General features: G+C 39.3%; 1 protein-coding gene across 2 annotated transcripts in view; it reads right to left on the minus strand.

Moving 5' to 3' along the window:
• Nucleotides 1-2,322: 2,322 nt before the first annotated feature.
• YAF2 (YY1 associated factor 2) overlaps nt 2,323-18,501 on the minus strand; it is a 55,531-nt gene continuing 39,352 nt past the window's right edge. The window contains exons 3-5 of one of the 2 annotated variants that reach the window (XR_007772059.1): nt 10,872-11,024; nt 5,461-5,982; nt 2,323-3,813 (exon numbers count right to left, since the gene is read on the minus strand). Coding sequence is in view for 1 of the 2 variants with exons in the window: in XM_050936393.1 (XP_050792350.1) it covers nt 5,745-5,982; nt 10,872-11,024 (391 nt within the window). In the remaining variant the exon portion in view is untranslated. Of the gene's footprint in view, nt 3,814-4,560; nt 5,983-10,871; nt 11,025-18,501 lie in introns of those variants that run through there. The other variant, XM_050936393.1, reaches the window with a different exon arrangement.

The raw sequence follows: 18,501 nt of genomic DNA on the forward strand, positions 1-18,501 counted from the left end.
GGGGAAAATATGAAAGAACAAAAATACATAAACACACACTTAAAATAACAGACGGAGACTACTGAACCAAACTTTATCATCACGGTTGCCACTACCGTCTCCTGGGACTTCATCATCCTCATCTGGAAAGATGACCACACCAGGCCAGAGAGAAGAAGCCAAAGGACATCACAAGCCTATCAGCTGCAGCTGAATCCCAAACAACTACCTGGGATGAAAGGATTTAACAGCAACAACAGATCCAGCTCCTGCTCATCTAAACTAACTTTTTTCTAAGAAAAATCATCATTAATACCATCAAACAAGGGTTTTTTCCTTCTAAAACTCTCTCCATCCTGAAGGGAAAGGGAACAAAAAATTTTAAAATGAAAGTCTTATTTAATACTTCATATTGTAAATGCTTTAACTGTTTTTCCTTCTCTTCTCTATCTTTAATATAAGGTTAAAGGGCGATTTAATGGATGTTTGTGCCATGGTACTAAGCAGGCTGACATCTCTGTACACCATATCCCTGGACCTTGTTCAAATTGTTTAATGTTTGACAGCGACTGGGTTACATTAACACCTTTGGCCCATTTATTCTAACATTACCTTTTCTGCTTATGTAGACCAGGATAACACCAAGTGGCTCTTTGTCTTTCTTTAGTACCTTGAACTAATGGAATTGGTAATTTATATCTCTGGGTGGGTTGTCTGCCAGGTTTGAACACAGAATCTGAGTTTAAAAGCAGGCGCCTCTACCTCTAGAGCCAAAGGACCAGGCTGATTAGTTCAATGAAGTAGCATATTCATAGATTATTATTTGTTAACTCTACTCCAATTTTCCATGTGTGATATGCTGGGCAAGTCATTTAAGTTGTAAATCTTATTTCCTTACCTACAAAATGGGAATAATATTTACCTAATGAATACAGATGGATATGGGAGGTTAAAATGTTTGTAAAATACTTGTTCGTAACAGACTTGCAAAGTATTATTCCTTATTTTAACTAAATCCTAGATTGATTGTATTACTTTTCATTAAAATGGTGTTAGGAGAGGGTTGTTGGTTTTGTTTTAGTGTTCAATTAGGGTCAAATTTGTGGCTTTTGTTTACACTACTTTTCTTTTTCCTCCTTCTGCTACAGAAATATTGCCTTGAAATACTTGGGAAGCAGGAAGGAAAAAAAAAAAGTCAAGCTGTCCTACTTACTAGTAGGTGCAATATACACCTTCAAACGAGACTCATGCTTCTGAAGTCAGGTAAGAAACGATATCCAACCTTTTATAGCTCTACTCTTCCAGTGACATTTCCAACAACCTCAAATCTTACCAATTTGCTAAGAGAATGTGTTGCTAGCTAAACATGCCTAGCATTGGACTAGTCCATTATCCAAGAACTGCATTAACATTTTGAACTTATCTCCAGAACTAGCTTTTCCTAGTGATCAAACCCACTACGAATGTGGTAACATGCAATTGTCAGGGGAAAAATTGATTTCATCTACCTCTGCTATGACTTCTGCTACTCCAAAGGAAATTGGCTTCAGCCCTTCTCTCTAGCAGACAGTAGTAGTATCAGAAGGCATATAAAGGAGAGAGAAATAGATTAGATACAGAGCGAGGGGGAAAAAGTGGATTTTAATGAAGGCACACACTTGAAAGGTCTATCACTAGCTCCCTCCTATATTTCATAAGCACAGCTAGCTGCATGATCTGGGAAGTCTTCCCGCTTTTGGGAAGAGGAGAGAAAGAACTAAAAATACAAAAGGCATGTCACTGGGTGGGCTCCTTCACCCTGGACTTCCCTTTGCAAGCAGTCCTCACACATTCTTATGTAAATTCACCACAGTGCACTTTATTTTCAATGTTTTATGCAGCTTCATGTCCCATCACCATAAGGCTTTCCCCAAGTTTCAGCAGACCCCTTAGGCATGGAGGGGAGGGGAGGGGAGGGGAAGAGGTCTCACCTCTGTGAGGTCCTGAGTGTCTTTGCCCTTCTTTCCAGCCTCTCTTTCCCCCTCTGCTTCCTGTCTCCAGTTTAACAGTCCCCAGCTGACAAGTTAATCCTCACGTTAACTGTTTAATCATCTAGACCTAATCAACTGCCTCCCTAATTGTGCACTTTGTAAGTGTCCTCACATATGCCAGAGTGGGGAGGCACCCTTAGGCAACTTCTGCCACAGGACAGAACTACACCACTGTGTGGGGCTTGGAAGACATGTCCTGGGGCTATAGAGGGGTGGGGGGGTGAGGAAGCATGAGCTACCTATCCATTCTATTTTACGTGGCTAGATAAAATGCACTGCCTCTGACCACAAATTAAAAAAAAAAACACACATCTAAAGTGCAGAATACTGCATAATCTTAAATTGCTCGAACTATATCATCTATGCCATACAACATCAAATAGCTAGAGAAACACATACAGTAGGGTAACATTTTAGATCATAATCTTGATTGTTTCAAGACTAGTCACTGCATCAAAACTTAAAATTAAGCCTTTGAAGATAACCAAAATTTTTCCTATCGCTAATCTGAAGAGTCAATATTTTACACTGCAGATTTTGACATGGTATTACTTGGTACAGATTTTGATTGCTTCTATTATGCAGACTTTGAAATTCAGAAGTAAAAAAATAAATCACACCTTACTACTGTATATTTCAGTACTTCCTTATGCCAGCTATAATTAGTGGCAGAAAACAGGATGACAAAACATTGAATTATTTTACACCTTTACAGTGAATTAACTGCATCTCATTCTTCTTGTTTTTGAAACAGTGGACAATCAATGCACAAAGGAACTTATTTACATGGAGCATCATCACATTCATCTTTGTTGGATCATCTCATGTCACCATGCAAAATGCTTGGCTGATGAAGGTTGGTGCAGACTTAGAATGTAACAGATGATGATCAGTTATTATGCAGAGAACAGTAAAAGAAAAATAGCTAACAATGAGTTACAATGTTAGGTTTTTACATTCTACAAACTGAGAAAAGATGGAGTAGACCTTCCTTATGAATTTACAGAGTTGAAGAAAGGACTTGGTTTAAACCAACTGAAAACTTCTTCAGAGATTATCGAAGTGAGGCTGGTTTAAAGTATAGTTATAATGTTATGAGTAGAGAGAGTCAGAGCTCCTTACTTTGCTGATTCTTTTTTTTAACTCTGCCATCAGCACTGTCACACCATTTTTGCTATAGAAGAGCAAACATTCTGATGTGTTTCATGCATCCACAGGAATGGCAAGCTAATTTTTGGTTACGTAATCGTTGTTCTTTACACTTCTTACATCACCCCAATACTACAACTTAATTACAAACTCTAGGTGGAGTATGCAGTGCTGGCAATTTTACATAAATGGAGTATATTTGATATAGTAATTTTTGAATAACAATGAGCAATCCAGTGACATTCTTTTTACAATCACTTTTCTGATAATAACCACACTTTAAAACTGCTCTTGCAGATGCTAAGGATTGCTTTCATTTGATATTAGATTATACCTCTTAGTAGTCAATTCCATACAAACTAACTAACTAAATAAATCAATGACTGCCTACTTCTCTAGACAGAAAAGACCACTTGTTGCTGAATAGTCAACTTATACTAAATTTAATAATAAGATTCTGATTTAGTGAACTATAGGTATTAGATCACTATTTGATCTTTGCAAAGAGCAATGAAATACGTTAATATTCATTTTGTTTTAAAATTGAAACATTTCATAAAGGATCTTGCATTGAGGTTCACTATTGCTTACTTTAAACAGATTCAGCTCTCTTGTAATCCATTAACTCAGTATACTCTTTTCCATGTAGCTCCACCTAACAAATTGTAAAAAGTAAAACTCAGAAGAATGCATGTTTCTTTGTAAGAATTAACATTCATTACTTGAACATCTAATCCCAACCGAGCCAAAAACATTTATGAAACTTAAAATGCGATGTTTTAAAAGGTATTAAAATATGATCAGAAAATTGGAATGAAGAAATGTCTAGTAAGGTAAAGCATAATACATTTTAACCAGGTCAGTAGTTGTCCATTTGAAATAACCTATAATTAACATTGGATTTTTAAAAGTTTAACAGTAACACTAAGGAATGAGGTATGTAAGTTTTTAGATATCACATCAGACTTTCATTTTATGCAACTAACTGTATTTCACAACTCGCATCTTACAAAATAGACAGTACCATTGTGCCTGTAGAAGTACTGCATTAAAAAACAGAAAGATACATTACTACAAGAAACCACCAAACATCACAATTGTCAGGGTCTACAAAAATCCATTATTTTAGCTGTCATCAGGATGCATCATATGAAGATATTTTAGGGCTGGATTCACTACCAAAAAAAGTCCATCCCACTTTCACATTGGCCCAAAAACATGTATTTTGAATGAAACACAACGAGAAGAGAGAATTACTGGGATGTGAATGGGCTTCCTTTGGACAGGAGCCAGATGCATTTTTGTATTGAATCTGACCCTATAATATAAATCTATATATGGATTTTTTTGTGCATTAAAAAAACCCCAACACCTACTTGTAAACAAAAATGCGAAATCTGTATTCATAAAAATATTTTATTGGTTATTTTACATAATACCGGGTGGGACTGTAAATATTTTTGCTCTGTATCAGTATATTGCTAAATGCATAAATTTTGACAGTTTATGCCAGAAAATAGGGTACTGCATTTTTTTCTTATGACTGATGCTACAGTATTTAATAAAGGGCCAATTCAAAATCAAAGAAGCTGATCTAAGAACAAAATGTGATAGTAGTCCTTATTTCCTTACTCCTGTGCAACATAGTATTTTTGTACTACACTAATATGCGACTATGACACTGGGCAAGTTTGGGGCAAGGAAATAATGTAAGCAGAAATGAAAACTGTACTAAAAAGTTATTTTTAAAGCTTTTCCAGAATTTCAGATTTTAAAATTTTACTTTTTGCCAAATGCTTAGTCATTTGAGATTTCATATCTGTTATAGAACATAGACACTACCAGTGTCAAAGAACAATGTAGTACTGTATCTGAATTATAAAGCTAAATAACCAATGCTCACAGTATGTTCACTCTTTGTTCGTAAACATTACGTGTTTTAAGTGTGAAAAAATATTGGTAACCCCAGCAACATAATTCAGTAACAGTAATTTAGTAAACGATGTCAAACATTGGCAAAAATTCATACAAATGTTTTATTTAATAACATTTTTCCTATTTAAGCACACCAAGTACCAGCAGGTGTTTTTAAGAAGATAATAATTATGAAAATTCTGTTGCAGCAATAGTTGATTAAGTTGATCTTTGATGTGCATACATATAACTGTTTCACAATTCTCAAATAATACATATTTAGGCAGCTTGAACTATGTTATAAAAATTTTAATTCAGTACATGCCAATAGTAGAGACTCCAAGAGTTGTGTTAGAATTCACTAAACTAAAAGTGAAAATGGACTTACCAATAACACTGAATAATGAACATTCAAACCACATTTTCATGGCACCTTTAAATGTGAAGATTAAAAAGTTAGTCTGAAAATGCTTCGTAGGCATTTGTAGATTGCATTTAAATTATTATTTCTACTGCTTCACTTCACTTTTGTAAAACTGCATAAATTATGTTCCAGTAAACATATCAATTGTGCATGGATAATCTGTCATGAAAATGTGGTAGCTGTTGGCAGAAGTTGTGTATTTGCATGTTTTGAAGAGAAGAGACTAAAGAAACTGGAGAAAATAAACTTTAATGAGATTCTCCATTCAATGATGAGGCTTCTCCTCTGGGCGAAGATGACCTGGACATTCCCCTCTCTGTATTGTCAGAGCTAGAACCACTCTGACTGTGTTGATCTGCAGAAGCAGTACTGGAAGCAGGTGGTGACTTAGTTTTCTCCTTAAAGTCTGTAATAATGACTGTCAGATCTCCAACGGTAACTTCCAAATGCTGGGCACTACTCCGATCTACATTTTTCAATCTTGGCCTAAATAAAACACAATCAAATTAAAAGCTAGAAGCTTCCGCATCCCATAATCCTCTTGCCACTCCAATTTTTAGTGATCTTTGTAGAAAACGTATAACTTAGTGGAATACTGCACACAGCGATATTATGAATACATAAAATGAGAATGTACCACATAGCTAGCATCTCTATACTGTAATATTTAAACTTTTCTTCACCTCTTAAGTGATTTGAACAGGGCCCCCCGGATAACGTGATTAAGGGGGAGTCACAAAAATGTACTCCACATTTTAAAATTTTTGCTGTTAAAAAATTAATGTATATACTCGTTCATTAGCCGATTCATTTATAAGCCGACCCCCACAAAATGGATAGGTAAAAATAGCAAAAACTGTATGACCCTTTCATAAGCTGACCCTATATTGCAGGGGTTGGAAAACTTTGGCTCCCAGCCCATTAGGGTAAGCCGCTGGTGGGTTGGGAAGTTTTGTTCACCTGGAGCGTTCACAGACACGGAGCCCCTCAGCTCCCAGTGGCCGCAGTTTGCCGTTCCCAGGCAATGGGAGCTGTGGGAAATGGCACCATTTCCCGCAGCTCCCTTTGACCAGGAACAGCAAACCACGGCCATTGGGAGCCGAGGGGTTCTGTGCCTGCAGACGCTCCAAGTAAACAACACTACAGTGTATTAGATATTCAATTCAATGATTCCATAGAGTTTAAAATAATCAAATTTTGGTGTAGACCCGTTTATAAGTCGACCCTTGCTCTTTGATGCATCACTTTTTTACCAAAAATATTCAGCTTATGAACGAGTATATACGGTAAATCTCTAGCCTTCATGACTGCAACAAATGTTCAAAATGTGACCCCACAGTAATATCAGTGTCACCAGACAGCCTGAAACAACAGCCCTGAGAAGCATGAACTTCTCCATTCATCTCAATGGGTGCTGACTTTAAGTTCTTAGTATGTAGAAACCAGCTCCCATGTCCTCTAACCAGTTGTTTCTAAACTTCTGCTGTGCAGGTACAGTAACTCCTCACTTAAAGTCGTCCTGGTTAATGTTGTTTCGTTGTTACGTTGCTGATCAATTAGGGAACATGCTCGTTTAAAGTTGACAATGCTCCCTTCTAACGTCGTTTGGCAGCGGCCTCCTTCGTCTACTGCTTGCAGGAAGAACAGCCCCTTGCAGCTAGCTGTGGGGGACTGGAACCAGGGTGGACCAGCAGCCCCCTAAATTCCCTGTGCAGCAGCTGCCTGCAGTTCAGCTATGTCCCTCCCCACACTGCCATGTGCTGCTCCTGCCTTCTACCTTGGAGCTGCTCCCCGAGACTCCTGCTTGCTGTGCCGGGGTGGGGGGGAAGGGAAGGAAAAGGGGGGCTGTCAGGGTGTCCCCCTCCCCCTGCTCCTGCACCCCGCTTACCCCATCTTCCATAGAGCAGGAGGAACACATCAGGGCTGCGGTCTCAGCAAGCTGATCTAATTAACAAGGCAGTGTACTTGAGGGAAATTTGCGTATCTCCTTCCATTCCTGCTGCCTTGCAGAGTGAGAGAGGTAACCCTTGAAGGCTCAGCCAATTGCTAGTTCATCATTTAGAAGTAAGGGAAATATCCCACCCTCTGACTCCTCCACCTCAACCAAACTTCACAATCATCATCACTGTGTACCAGTATTAAATTGCTTGTTTAAAACTTTGTGTGCGTGTGTGTGTGTGTGTGTGCGCGTGCGTGTGCGCGTGTGCGTGCATGCGCATACGCATATTATGTCTTCTCTGGTAAAAAAAACCTAACCCCTTCGTTTACATTATTTCTTATGGGGAAATTAGATTTGAGTAACATCATTTCGCTTAAAGTCCCATTTTTCAGGAACATAACTACAACGTTAAGTGAGGAGTTACTGCATTATCAAATACAAATTCTGCAGCACACTGAAAATTTAAAATTTGGAATGGGCATCACGTAAATAGAATTTAATTTTAAAATAATTCACACACAAAACACTATGATGACAGGGATGGAGTCTGGGTTCCCTGATACATAATTTAATACTAATATCCTGCATAGGACACAAGGCCACAAACTTTGGTTTGATTTCTACTTAAAAAAAAAAAAAGACCACAACAGAACATTTAAACTATATTCCATCAACTTGGTCTTTACAGGTGCTAGTGCAATGGGTGATCTAGGCCTGCAAAACTTTAAGTTGCTAGTTTTGTGTGTGTGTGCCAGGTGACCAATCATGTCATCACAGCAGCTGAAAATACCTGCTGACAACAGCAGCACAGCACACAGCCAGCCTTTTAAAACTGACCTACAGAACCTATATTTGATTCCACAACTTTCTCCAGGTCAAGCTTGGAAGTAAACAAATTAACACGAAACCAAGATTTGGCAGGTGTGCTCCTAAAAGCAAATCTTAACCCTCACCTCGCCTACATAGGGATTTAGAGCCTTGCCTCAAGTAGAACTGATGCTGAGTCACCTCACCCCACCTTTTGCACTCCCATGCAGCCAAGAGTTGAAGCTGCATAAGAGTACATAGGGAGCCCAATGCAACTCTTGCCTCAAGGCTGAACTGGCATTAATAAAAAGCCTAACTGGTTGCTCGAAGATGTGGGAATGTAGAGGAAGGATTCACTTTTGCCAGCCTGAATGGGCTGCATGCCAGAGAGAAAATTTGGCACTTACTGTATGCAGATTTTGTTATACATATTTCTGGAAACAACATTTAAATGTGCTCCTTTAAAAAAAAAAATCTCAGTAAGAGCTGTACAAAGAATTACTTGAAAAATTAATAGTGAACAGAAATCAACCTACTGGTTTCCATATTCAAACACTCAACTATTACATATAAATAAAAAAAAGTATCCTCTGATTTTGGCTCGACTGGGTTCTGATTAAGAATGCTCACCTTAGTTTCTACATGGATTAAAAAAAAAAATGCTCTTTTAAGTAAACAGTATTCCCAGCCAGAGGTGTGCAAATGGGAGGGCAAGCAGTGGCACGGCCCCCTTCAATAATTGTCAAGGTCACAGAGCTCCACTCAGTCTCTCTACCATGGCCCTGGGGTGGGTAGAGCTCTGTGACTCCACCACAGCCAAGTCCTTGTGCATCTATGTATTCAAATAGCTCCACGGCAGATGGATTTTCATTGAAGTGGTGAGTGTTTATTTCTATGTATGTGATGTACGTGTGTGGCCTGATATGGTTTAATGTGTGTGTTTAATGTGCCCTTCCAAAAGCGGTCAAATTTAAATTCCTGTGCACATTCCCGTTCCCAGCCCTTGCAATATCAGCCTCTCTCACTTCTCATGTAATAAGACTATTTAACCTTCAGCATTCCTGCATAATTGTTACTATTCAAAACAATATCTCTGAAGAAACTAACTTACAAATGTTACACTCTAGCCAGCCAAAATGTATAATTAGAAATAAGAGAAACATTACAAAAATCCTTTATCCCAGCTCTGTTCGATTTCCTTCCTGCTGAAAAAAAATAGTCCCAACCTTTTCAATGTAAATTTGGGAAGTACTCTTTACTCTTTCTGGAGCCGTCCCTGAATAACACTGAAGGTCCTGTTTCATCCAATGTATGGAAAATGCCTGCTGCTTCTCTGCAGAAGTGATTCCATAGAAGCTTCCTTGGCTGAACTCTGCCTCACAGACTGCAGCACTTCCAGAACACACAGTGACACTATTTCCCTACATTTTCTCTTCCTCTTTTAAGCAGGTTACACCTCTTTCAGTATTCTCAGGTTTTTAGTTACATATTTGTGACTAAAGTAACTTTATACTTAATTTGGGGAAATCAAGACACAAGCAATATTGTCCCAGAGCTATGCAAACAACTGATTTTTTGGTCTGCTTGCAGTTCCAAAAGATAAATTACAAAAAAATCCATTTGGATCAACCCAGAAAGGAACCTATTCTAGGATTTCAGTGAATTGAAAAGTTAGAAAAATTAGTTTCAGGTTAAATAAAATGTTTCTTTTTACCTGAAACAATGTATGTTTGGAGTTTTTTTGGTTTGTTTTTTGTTTTTTTTTAAAACTGAGTGGGTGTTTTTATTTTTTTCAAATGACATTGAAGGAAATACTGAAATAGTCTATTTGAATAAAAAAAACAAACATTTCATTTTGCAAATATTAAAACAAAACGTTAAGATATTTTTAGATTTTGTTCCCCCCCCCCAACACACAATTTGGCAACGCTGACACAAATTAATGAAAAAAATTTCTGTATCACCAAATCTGTATTTTTGACTGAAAAATTTCACCCAGTTCTACTTGTGTCTAACATCCTACATTTTTTCTTCCAACTGCAGGCCGCTCCTAGTCCATGGCAAGATCAAGACTTTGCGGCTACTTGCTTGAACTGTCATATTTCAGACTGGTATTCTAAGAGTCCAAGAGATCCTTCAGTATCTCAATCCACTGCATTTGTTTTCAGCTTCATAAGTCAGTTTGGTCTTCAAAAGTCGCTATTCTAGCCTTTGTTCCTTATCCCAAATTCTGCATGAATATCAACAACTCTACCTTGCCTACTTCTCCAGAACCTTATATTCCCTTTTCTCATCCAATTCTATATAAAAACTAGTCACTTTCCTCTTCTCCTGGTTTACTGGAATGTTACAGCTTCCATTTTTCTGTCTACAAATCACTTTGCTAGATGAGGAAAACTCTATCCCTTTACTGACAATACCTAATTTTCCCTCTCCTATTTAGTCTCCATCTTGTGGTCAAAGCTACAAACTGCAAGATTGCTTCACATTAAACAACAGCATCATAAAACAATGAAACTTCAACAAATATTTAGTCTAATTTTAAAATGACTTAAGAGAACACTTACACCAGTGATGAAAAATGTGCATCATTTAAATATTTTACAAATACTAACAACTTTTAATTTACCTGGTTTTCTTATGACTGTTCTTTTTGCTAGTTGTTTCCTTTTCACTTTTTTCCTTTTCTACTTTGTCTTTTTTCTCTTTCTTTGATTGTGTAGGGGGCACAAATTGCTGAGTAACCTGTTGTGCAACCAGCTGAGAGACAGGTCGAGGTTTCCTGTGAACACATATATATTTATTATTTAGATTTTATAGTGTCAGTCTTATACTCTACATTTCACTGTAAATAACGCAAGACTGTTAAACACCTCAAACTGCCACAGTTCACAGTAATAGCATCTCCAGTTTAAACTCACTGTATCCTGCTCATTAGCCTACTAATCCACCAGGAGAGACAAATTTTAAGGATTTAGAAACAGGGCTTTGTGGAATGTGTGAAAAGGTGTATCAACCCTGCACTGGCAACATAAGAGTTAACCCAGTACTTTGGGCACAGGAAGCCACACCCCCAAGCCATTGCTGGGCATGCTCCCAATGAAGGGAGCATATAAAAGTATGCAGCTCAGCTCAATCTGGGCTGGCTGAGGAGGAGATAGGACATGTGCTGTAGGCTGCTGCTAAGAAGCCACCAGAGCTCCAAATCACTGAGGCAGAGCATCCTGACTATGCTGTGAGACCCCAGTCGACCTCAGAGACCAGAAAGGATGATGAGCCACTATCAACAAGGAGCTACAGAATCGGGATTAATGGTAGAAAGTGACCCAGGGTACACATTTGGGCATACTAAAACCAGAACCCTATGCCAGCGTACCTGGTTGTCACAGGGCCCTGCGCTGGAACCCATTGGAGTATGGAGGCCCCTACCCTTCCCACAATTGCCCTTAGGCACTATTGCCACTAGAGAGGGCAGCTCCTTAGACTTGCTGTTGGGCTACCACTGCCACCAAGAGAGAGGCGGCCCCATAGACTGTTGCTGTGGGACAATTTGGCCGCCGCAGTAAGTGGCCAGTTATTGGACTTTTACTGCTAAGCAATGTGGCTGCTGAAGTATGAGGCCCCTTTTTGGACTCCAGTTGACTCACTGACGCTGTGTGCCCAGAAAATTAATATATGTAGACACACCAAAGGTGGTGATCTCTGAATAGGAAGAGCCTTCACAAAGAATGTCCTGTCAGCAGCACCCACCTCTTTAATTTAAAGGTCCCCAGTTTGAGCATATCTGCAGGATAGCAAAAGCAGTAATATCACATGGGGAAAGAGCTGATCTTTCAGCTCACTACATCCCAAGTCATTGTGAGCTTTATAGATTAAATCCTACACCCTTGAAACTTGTGTTATATATTTTGTAATAAAAATAAAAAATAAAGCTGAAATCAAAATGAAACATTATAATTGGTTAGATCAAAAAAAAATCAGATTTTTCCTTTTCAGAATTTTGAAATTTTCAGGTTTCATTATGATTCTGAAAACAAAATTTCCATCTTTTGTGTAGCTCTAGATATTCCTTAGAAAAATAAGCATTGTGAAACCATGAGCATTGTACAATAACACTCAGAAAATACAAAGCAGTTGTTAAATCAAGCTTGAAATGGCTCATGAGCTGCATGCAGCTCTTTTTAAAGTGCAGTTCGCAAAGCTCACCACACATACCCCCTCCCATTCTGCACCTACCAAGACTGAACAAGGGGAGCTCAGGGCTTCTGCCCTGCAGTGGAGTGGTGGGACTAGGGGCTTCTGAATTGCAGGGAGGGGAGACTAAGGACTTCAGCCTGCAGGGAGGTGTCCGGACAGAAGCCCTGTGCCCCAGCAGGCACTGCCCCACAGGGCAGCTTGTGTTTTGTCTTGTGGCTCTTGAATTTCTGAAGATTATTGAATGAGGCTGCGGGGTGTGGGGGGGTCAGTCAGTTTGGCCACTCCCGAGTCTCTACCGATTGGAGAGAGCTCTCTCAGCAACATAGTGCTGACCACACCAATGCTTATGTCAGTGTAACTTATGTTGCTCAGAAGGATGGCTTATTCATACCCAAGTGACATAAGTTATGCCAAAAGAAACTGTAGTGTAGACATAGCCTTATTTATTTTAGCCTGCAGGTTCACTTCTTCAGCATTTGTTGTTTGGTGCAACAGTAACTGAATCTCAAGCAAACAGAATGCCAATATAACCGCCTTCAGCAACTTATAGTATTTTCAGTAACTACCGTTATTGTTAAGGTAACATATAGAGTTCCACTGTCAAGAAGAGAGGCCAGAGTGCTGGAGACACAATTAGTCTGATACAATGGACAGAAATTGAAACCTAGGTTCACCCAATACCCAGACATGGAGTAAAAACACCAGAACAACAAATGGAGGTAGAAAAATAGCACCCAATTAGTCAGTGAGAACTATATAGTTTATGTCAGAAGGCAAAACATGTGACTATTTTCTTTGTGGCCAAGTGGCGTACATTTGCACTTGATATTGGCATGTAGTGCATGGTGGTCAGAGCATCTTGAGGCCAGAACTGCTGAAAATAGCAGACAGTAGCTGAAATATTTATATGGAAATAGCTACATAGATTTTTCAAGGTCACGAGGGACCACTGTGATTGTCTAGGCTCATCTACTGCTTAACACAAGCCATAGGACTTCCTTGTTTACCCCTGCTTCGGGACCAATAACTGTGCTTGAACTAGAGTACACTTTTAGAAAAAAAACCACCCGCCTTGATTAAAAAATGTCTAATGATGGAAACATCACAAACCTTAGTAAGCTGTTTCTATGATTAATTATCCTCACCGTTAATAAATAAATAAATTTTTAAAAGGTGCTCCTTACTTTTAATCTGAATTTGCCAAGCTTCAGTTTACAGCCATTGGCTCTTGTAAGACCTTTTTCTGCTAGAGTAAGGACCTTCTATTATCAAACTTCTGTCCCCTTTGAAGGTACTTATAAACTGTGATCAAGTCACTTCTTAACCTTCTCTTTGATAAGATAAATTGCATTATAATGGAAGATTCAAGAAGTTCATATTCTCTAATCCTTTAATCATTCTCATGGCTATTCTCTGAACTCTCCAATTTTTCAACATTCTTCTTGAAGTATGAACACCAAATCTAGACAGTATTCCAAGGATCACATTAACCCTTTCGGCCACAGTGTCGCACTGAGAACTTATGTTCAACTGATTATGCACCATGATCCCCCATATCTTTTTCAGAGTCATATCCCTCCCAGGATAAATCTCCCATCTTTTAAGTGTGGCCTACGTTCTTTTTTCCTAGATAGATGACCCTTATGTTTGGCTGTACTGAAATGCATACTGTTTGCCTAAACTCAGATTACCAAGTGATCCAGATTACTCTGCATCAGTAACCCATCCTCTCCATTATTTACTATTCTCACAATCTTTGTCTCATCTGCAAACTTTATCAGTAACAATTTTATGGTTTTTTCCCCGAACTCCTTGATAAAAACTTGCATAGGAAGAACCAATCCCTCTGGAATCCCACTAGAAACATAGCCACGCAACAATAATGTCCCATTTATAATTACATTTTGGGACCAGTTTTTAATCCTTTTAATGTTCTAGTTTATTAGTCAAGAGGCCACGTGGCACCAAGTCAAATGCCTTTTGGAATAAGTATATTACATCAACTCTTAAGATCATAAGTTTACTTGATAAAGGTGTCAAAAAAGATAGTCAAACTAAGGTGATATTTATCTTCTGTAAATCCATGTTGATTGGCATTAATTATATTACTGTCCTTTAATTCTTTATTAAGCGAATCTCATTTCAGCCACTCCATGATTTTGCCCAGGATCAATGTCAGGCTGGGTCATTTCTTTTACCCTTTTTAAATACTGGCACATTAACATTCTTTCAGTCTTCTAGACTGTTCCCAGTGTCCCAAGACTGATTGAAAAAAAATCAACATTACCCATTTGAAGATCTCTTTGGCAACCTATTGGATGCAAGTTACCTAAACCTACTGATTTCAAAAACCATGAGAATCCCAACAGGAGTAGACATACATGCACTAGTACTCCTCAAGCTAACACAGGGTTTCTCAAACAGGGGTTGCCGCTTGTGTAGGGAAATCCCCTGGCGGGCCAAGTCAGTGTGTTTACCTGCCCCATCCGCAGGTCTGGCCGATCGCAGCTCCCACTGGCTGAGCTAACACAATAAACAGCAGTGTGATCACAGAAGTATGACAAATAGCAGTGTCTCAGGCTACCCAAGTATGTACCCAGGGGGTCAAGCAGGATTACACTCAGGCAGCTCACCTGAGTCACTGCCCATGCAGCTATAGCCACACTGCGATTTTTAGGTGCTAATACAAGCAAAGCTAGCACAGATATGTCTACTGATACTGAGCATCGCTCCTCCCAGCTGCTGTATAGACATACCTTCGGGTAGTGTGTGTGAGGGTGAAAAGTATTTCAGTATCATCAGATGATATAAACGCATCATCTGGCTTCTTGCTAAATACACAATAGAAATATTTATTTTAAACTTTTTCCTTTTTTACATCATTATTATTATTATTATTTCTGCCATGTCCCTCTAGTAATGTTAGAATTGTTTTGTACTTGATATACTTAAACACCTTTTTATTGTCCTTAATGCTTCTGATAGATTTCTTCATGTGTCCTTCTGCTTCCCTTATCAATTTTCTTCACTTCCTAAACTTCTAATTTACATTCAATACTATCAACTTCTTCATTCTTCTATTTTATTTTTATATTACACACACACACACTCACACCCCTTTCACTCCCCTTTAAGCCAGGCTTTTTTTAATTTGTTTTAAAATCAGTGCAACCTTTTCTCTGTGGGATTGTGGGATTCGGGTATCTACTAAAATGTTCTTAAACAATTCCCAATTATCATTCACATTTTTCTGTTTAAAGTTCTTTCTCCCAGGTGATTTAGCTCAAATATTTTCAACTTTGTAAATTTGACCTTATAACTAAGTACATATTACTGATTTGTTTAAACATAAATGTATTCAAGTCATGATCACTTGCACCTCAATAACCACTAATTTTTACTTGTGAAATCAATTCCTCTTAATCTGTCAAAATGAGATTTTATAAAGAATTCTCCCATATTGAATGCAACACTTTTTGAGTTAGGGACTTGTCAGCTACAATATTTAGAATTTTGAAGAAATATTAATACTTCCTTCATGAGATCGCCAGCATGTGTCATTCAGACTGAAGTCACCCACGATACTGCAGCTTCCCCCCTCAACCCCCACTACGCATTATAGATAGGGGTTAAGAAAAGCATAGAGGAATACTGTACAGTGATCCTGCCTCAGAACTGGCTGCCACTATGCTCCAGTTGAGGTAGCAGGTGTCAAAATAGGAGGAAACAAGGTGAAATGGATGTATAAACACCCTTAGGTAGGAATCACCTTTTGACAGAGAGAAGGCTGATCATTGCGAATATATTAAGGAGATCCTTCCAGCAGATGGGGATACAGTGAAACAGACTGTCATGAGGCAATTGTTAGAAATACAAATAACTAAGTCTGTGGTGAACGGGAGAAGAAATGTTATTGCCCCTGTGCAGTAACTGTGGTTCTTCAAGATGTGCATCCTTAAGGGTGCTCCTTTCTAGGTGTGCTAGCATCCCCTACACACTTCATTGGAGATTATTCAATGCCTGTTCAGCCCCCACATGCATGCTAGTCAGCCTCATGTCTTGTGCTACTGTTACATAGAACTGCATGGGTGAACCGCCCTCAGTTCCTTCTCTACTGCGAAGCTCCATAGCAGAGAACTCCTAAGCAGAGGGGAAGGAGGATGGTAGTGGAGCACTCAAAGGGACACACATCTCAAAGAATAAGAATTACTGCACAAGGTGAATAATCATTTCTTCTTCTTTGAGTAGTGTCCCTATGCATGCTCCACTCTGGATAACTATCAAGCAGTTCCCTCAAAGGCAAGGAAGGGGGCCTTCGGAATAGAGTCCAATACTGAAGAAAGTACAGCTGAGCTGACCAGTGTCAGAAGCAGAGTCGTGAGTTATTGCATAGTGTTCGGCCAATGTATGTACAGACACCCAAATGGCGGCCTTATGTATTTCAATAATGGGTACATTTTTGAGGAATGCTAGAGAGATGGAAATGCCAATAGAATGAATAGGTATGTTTGAAGGTGTTTGAATATTACAAGATTCATAGCAAGAATTAATGCAGCTGGATATCCACTTGGAAAGTCTTTTACTAGAGACTGCACACCCTTTTGATTTATCTGCCAGTGAGACAAACAATTTGGGGTCTTTCTGAAGGGTTTAGTCCTATCCAGATAGAAGGCCAGGGCTCTCCTGATGTCAAGGGTGTGCAGCAGTGCTTTTTGGTTATCGAGAAGCAGTTTAGGGTGGAAGACTGGCAGGCGAACGGGTTGGCTAATATGGAACTCGGAAGAAACGCTGGGTAAAAATTTTGGATGAGGTCGCAGAGTGACCATGTCCTTAAAAAATACTGTAAAGGGGGGTATGTTATAAAGGTCCTTATTTCCCCGACTCATCATGCCGATGTGATGGCTCTGAGGAATGTGGTCTTCATTGATAATGGAGCAGTAAGCAGGTAGCCAAATGGTTCAAACAGTGGCCTTGTGAGACATTTAAGGACCAGATTCAGGTCCCGAACAGGAGTAGGGTACTTGACTAGTAGTGGATAAAGATTTCTGAGTCCCCAGAGGAACCTCATCGTCATTGGGTGGGCAAAACCAGAATAACCCTGTATTGGGGAGTGGAAAGCCGTGATGGCTACCAGGTGGAGTCTAATGGAGCTCATTGATATACACTAAAAATTTCAGGACTATCTGGCAGCAATGAGGTCATCAGTGGAATATGTCTGAGGTCATATCAACAGACAAATTTTGCCTATTTTTGAGAGTATGTGTAGCGTGTAGACTGTTTCCTGCTTTGTAATAGTACTATTTTTACTTCCTCTGAGGTGGTCTCTAATCCTGTGAATGATTGACCAGCCATGCTCTGATCAGTGGGCAATCAGCCAACCGTACCAGCTAAATAAACCATGCTTGTATGGGCCAGGTCGGAACTGTTAGCATAACTCTGGCTTGGGCTTTTTTTATTTTGTGCATAGCTTTGGCTATTAGAGGAGTAGATGGGAATGTGTACAAGAGAGCCTAGCCCAATGAAAGTGAAATGCATCCCCCAGGGATCCATGACCCAGTCCTCCTCTCAAGCAAAACTGGGCACATATCTTGTTTAACTGTGTAGTAAACAGATCTATCTGAGGGTGCCCATTGACAGAATATGTGGTATAACAGGCTGAGGTCTGTGTCTCATTCATGGTCTTGGAAGAACGTCTGCAGAGTACATCCCTGGTCATGTTCTGAAGACCTGCTGTGATGACGACCAAACTGCATGTGCACCAATTCCAAAGCTTGCTCTTTTTTGGTATCAGGAAATACTGAGAATGAAAACCCTTCCCTCTGTGCTGCATGGGGACTGGTTGTATAGCTCCCAACCATATGAGAGTCTATTTCTTGAAAAAACAAGTTCCCATGAGAGGAGTCCCTGAAGAGGGGCGGGGAAGAGGGCTTTGCTGGTGAAAACATAGTAGTATGGATGGCACACTCTGTGGAGATGATCTTCAAAACCCACTTTTCTGTAGTGATTAACTCTCAAGCCCTCCTGAAGGCGTAAAGGCAGTCACCAAAGGGAGGAAGGCAGGT

This window comes from Gopherus flavomarginatus, chromosome 1 (genome assembly GCF_025201925.1).
Source record: "Gopherus flavomarginatus isolate rGopFla2 chromosome 1, rGopFla2.mat.asm, whole genome shotgun sequence".
NCBI lineage: Eukaryota > Metazoa > Chordata > Testudines > Testudinidae > Gopherus > Gopherus flavomarginatus.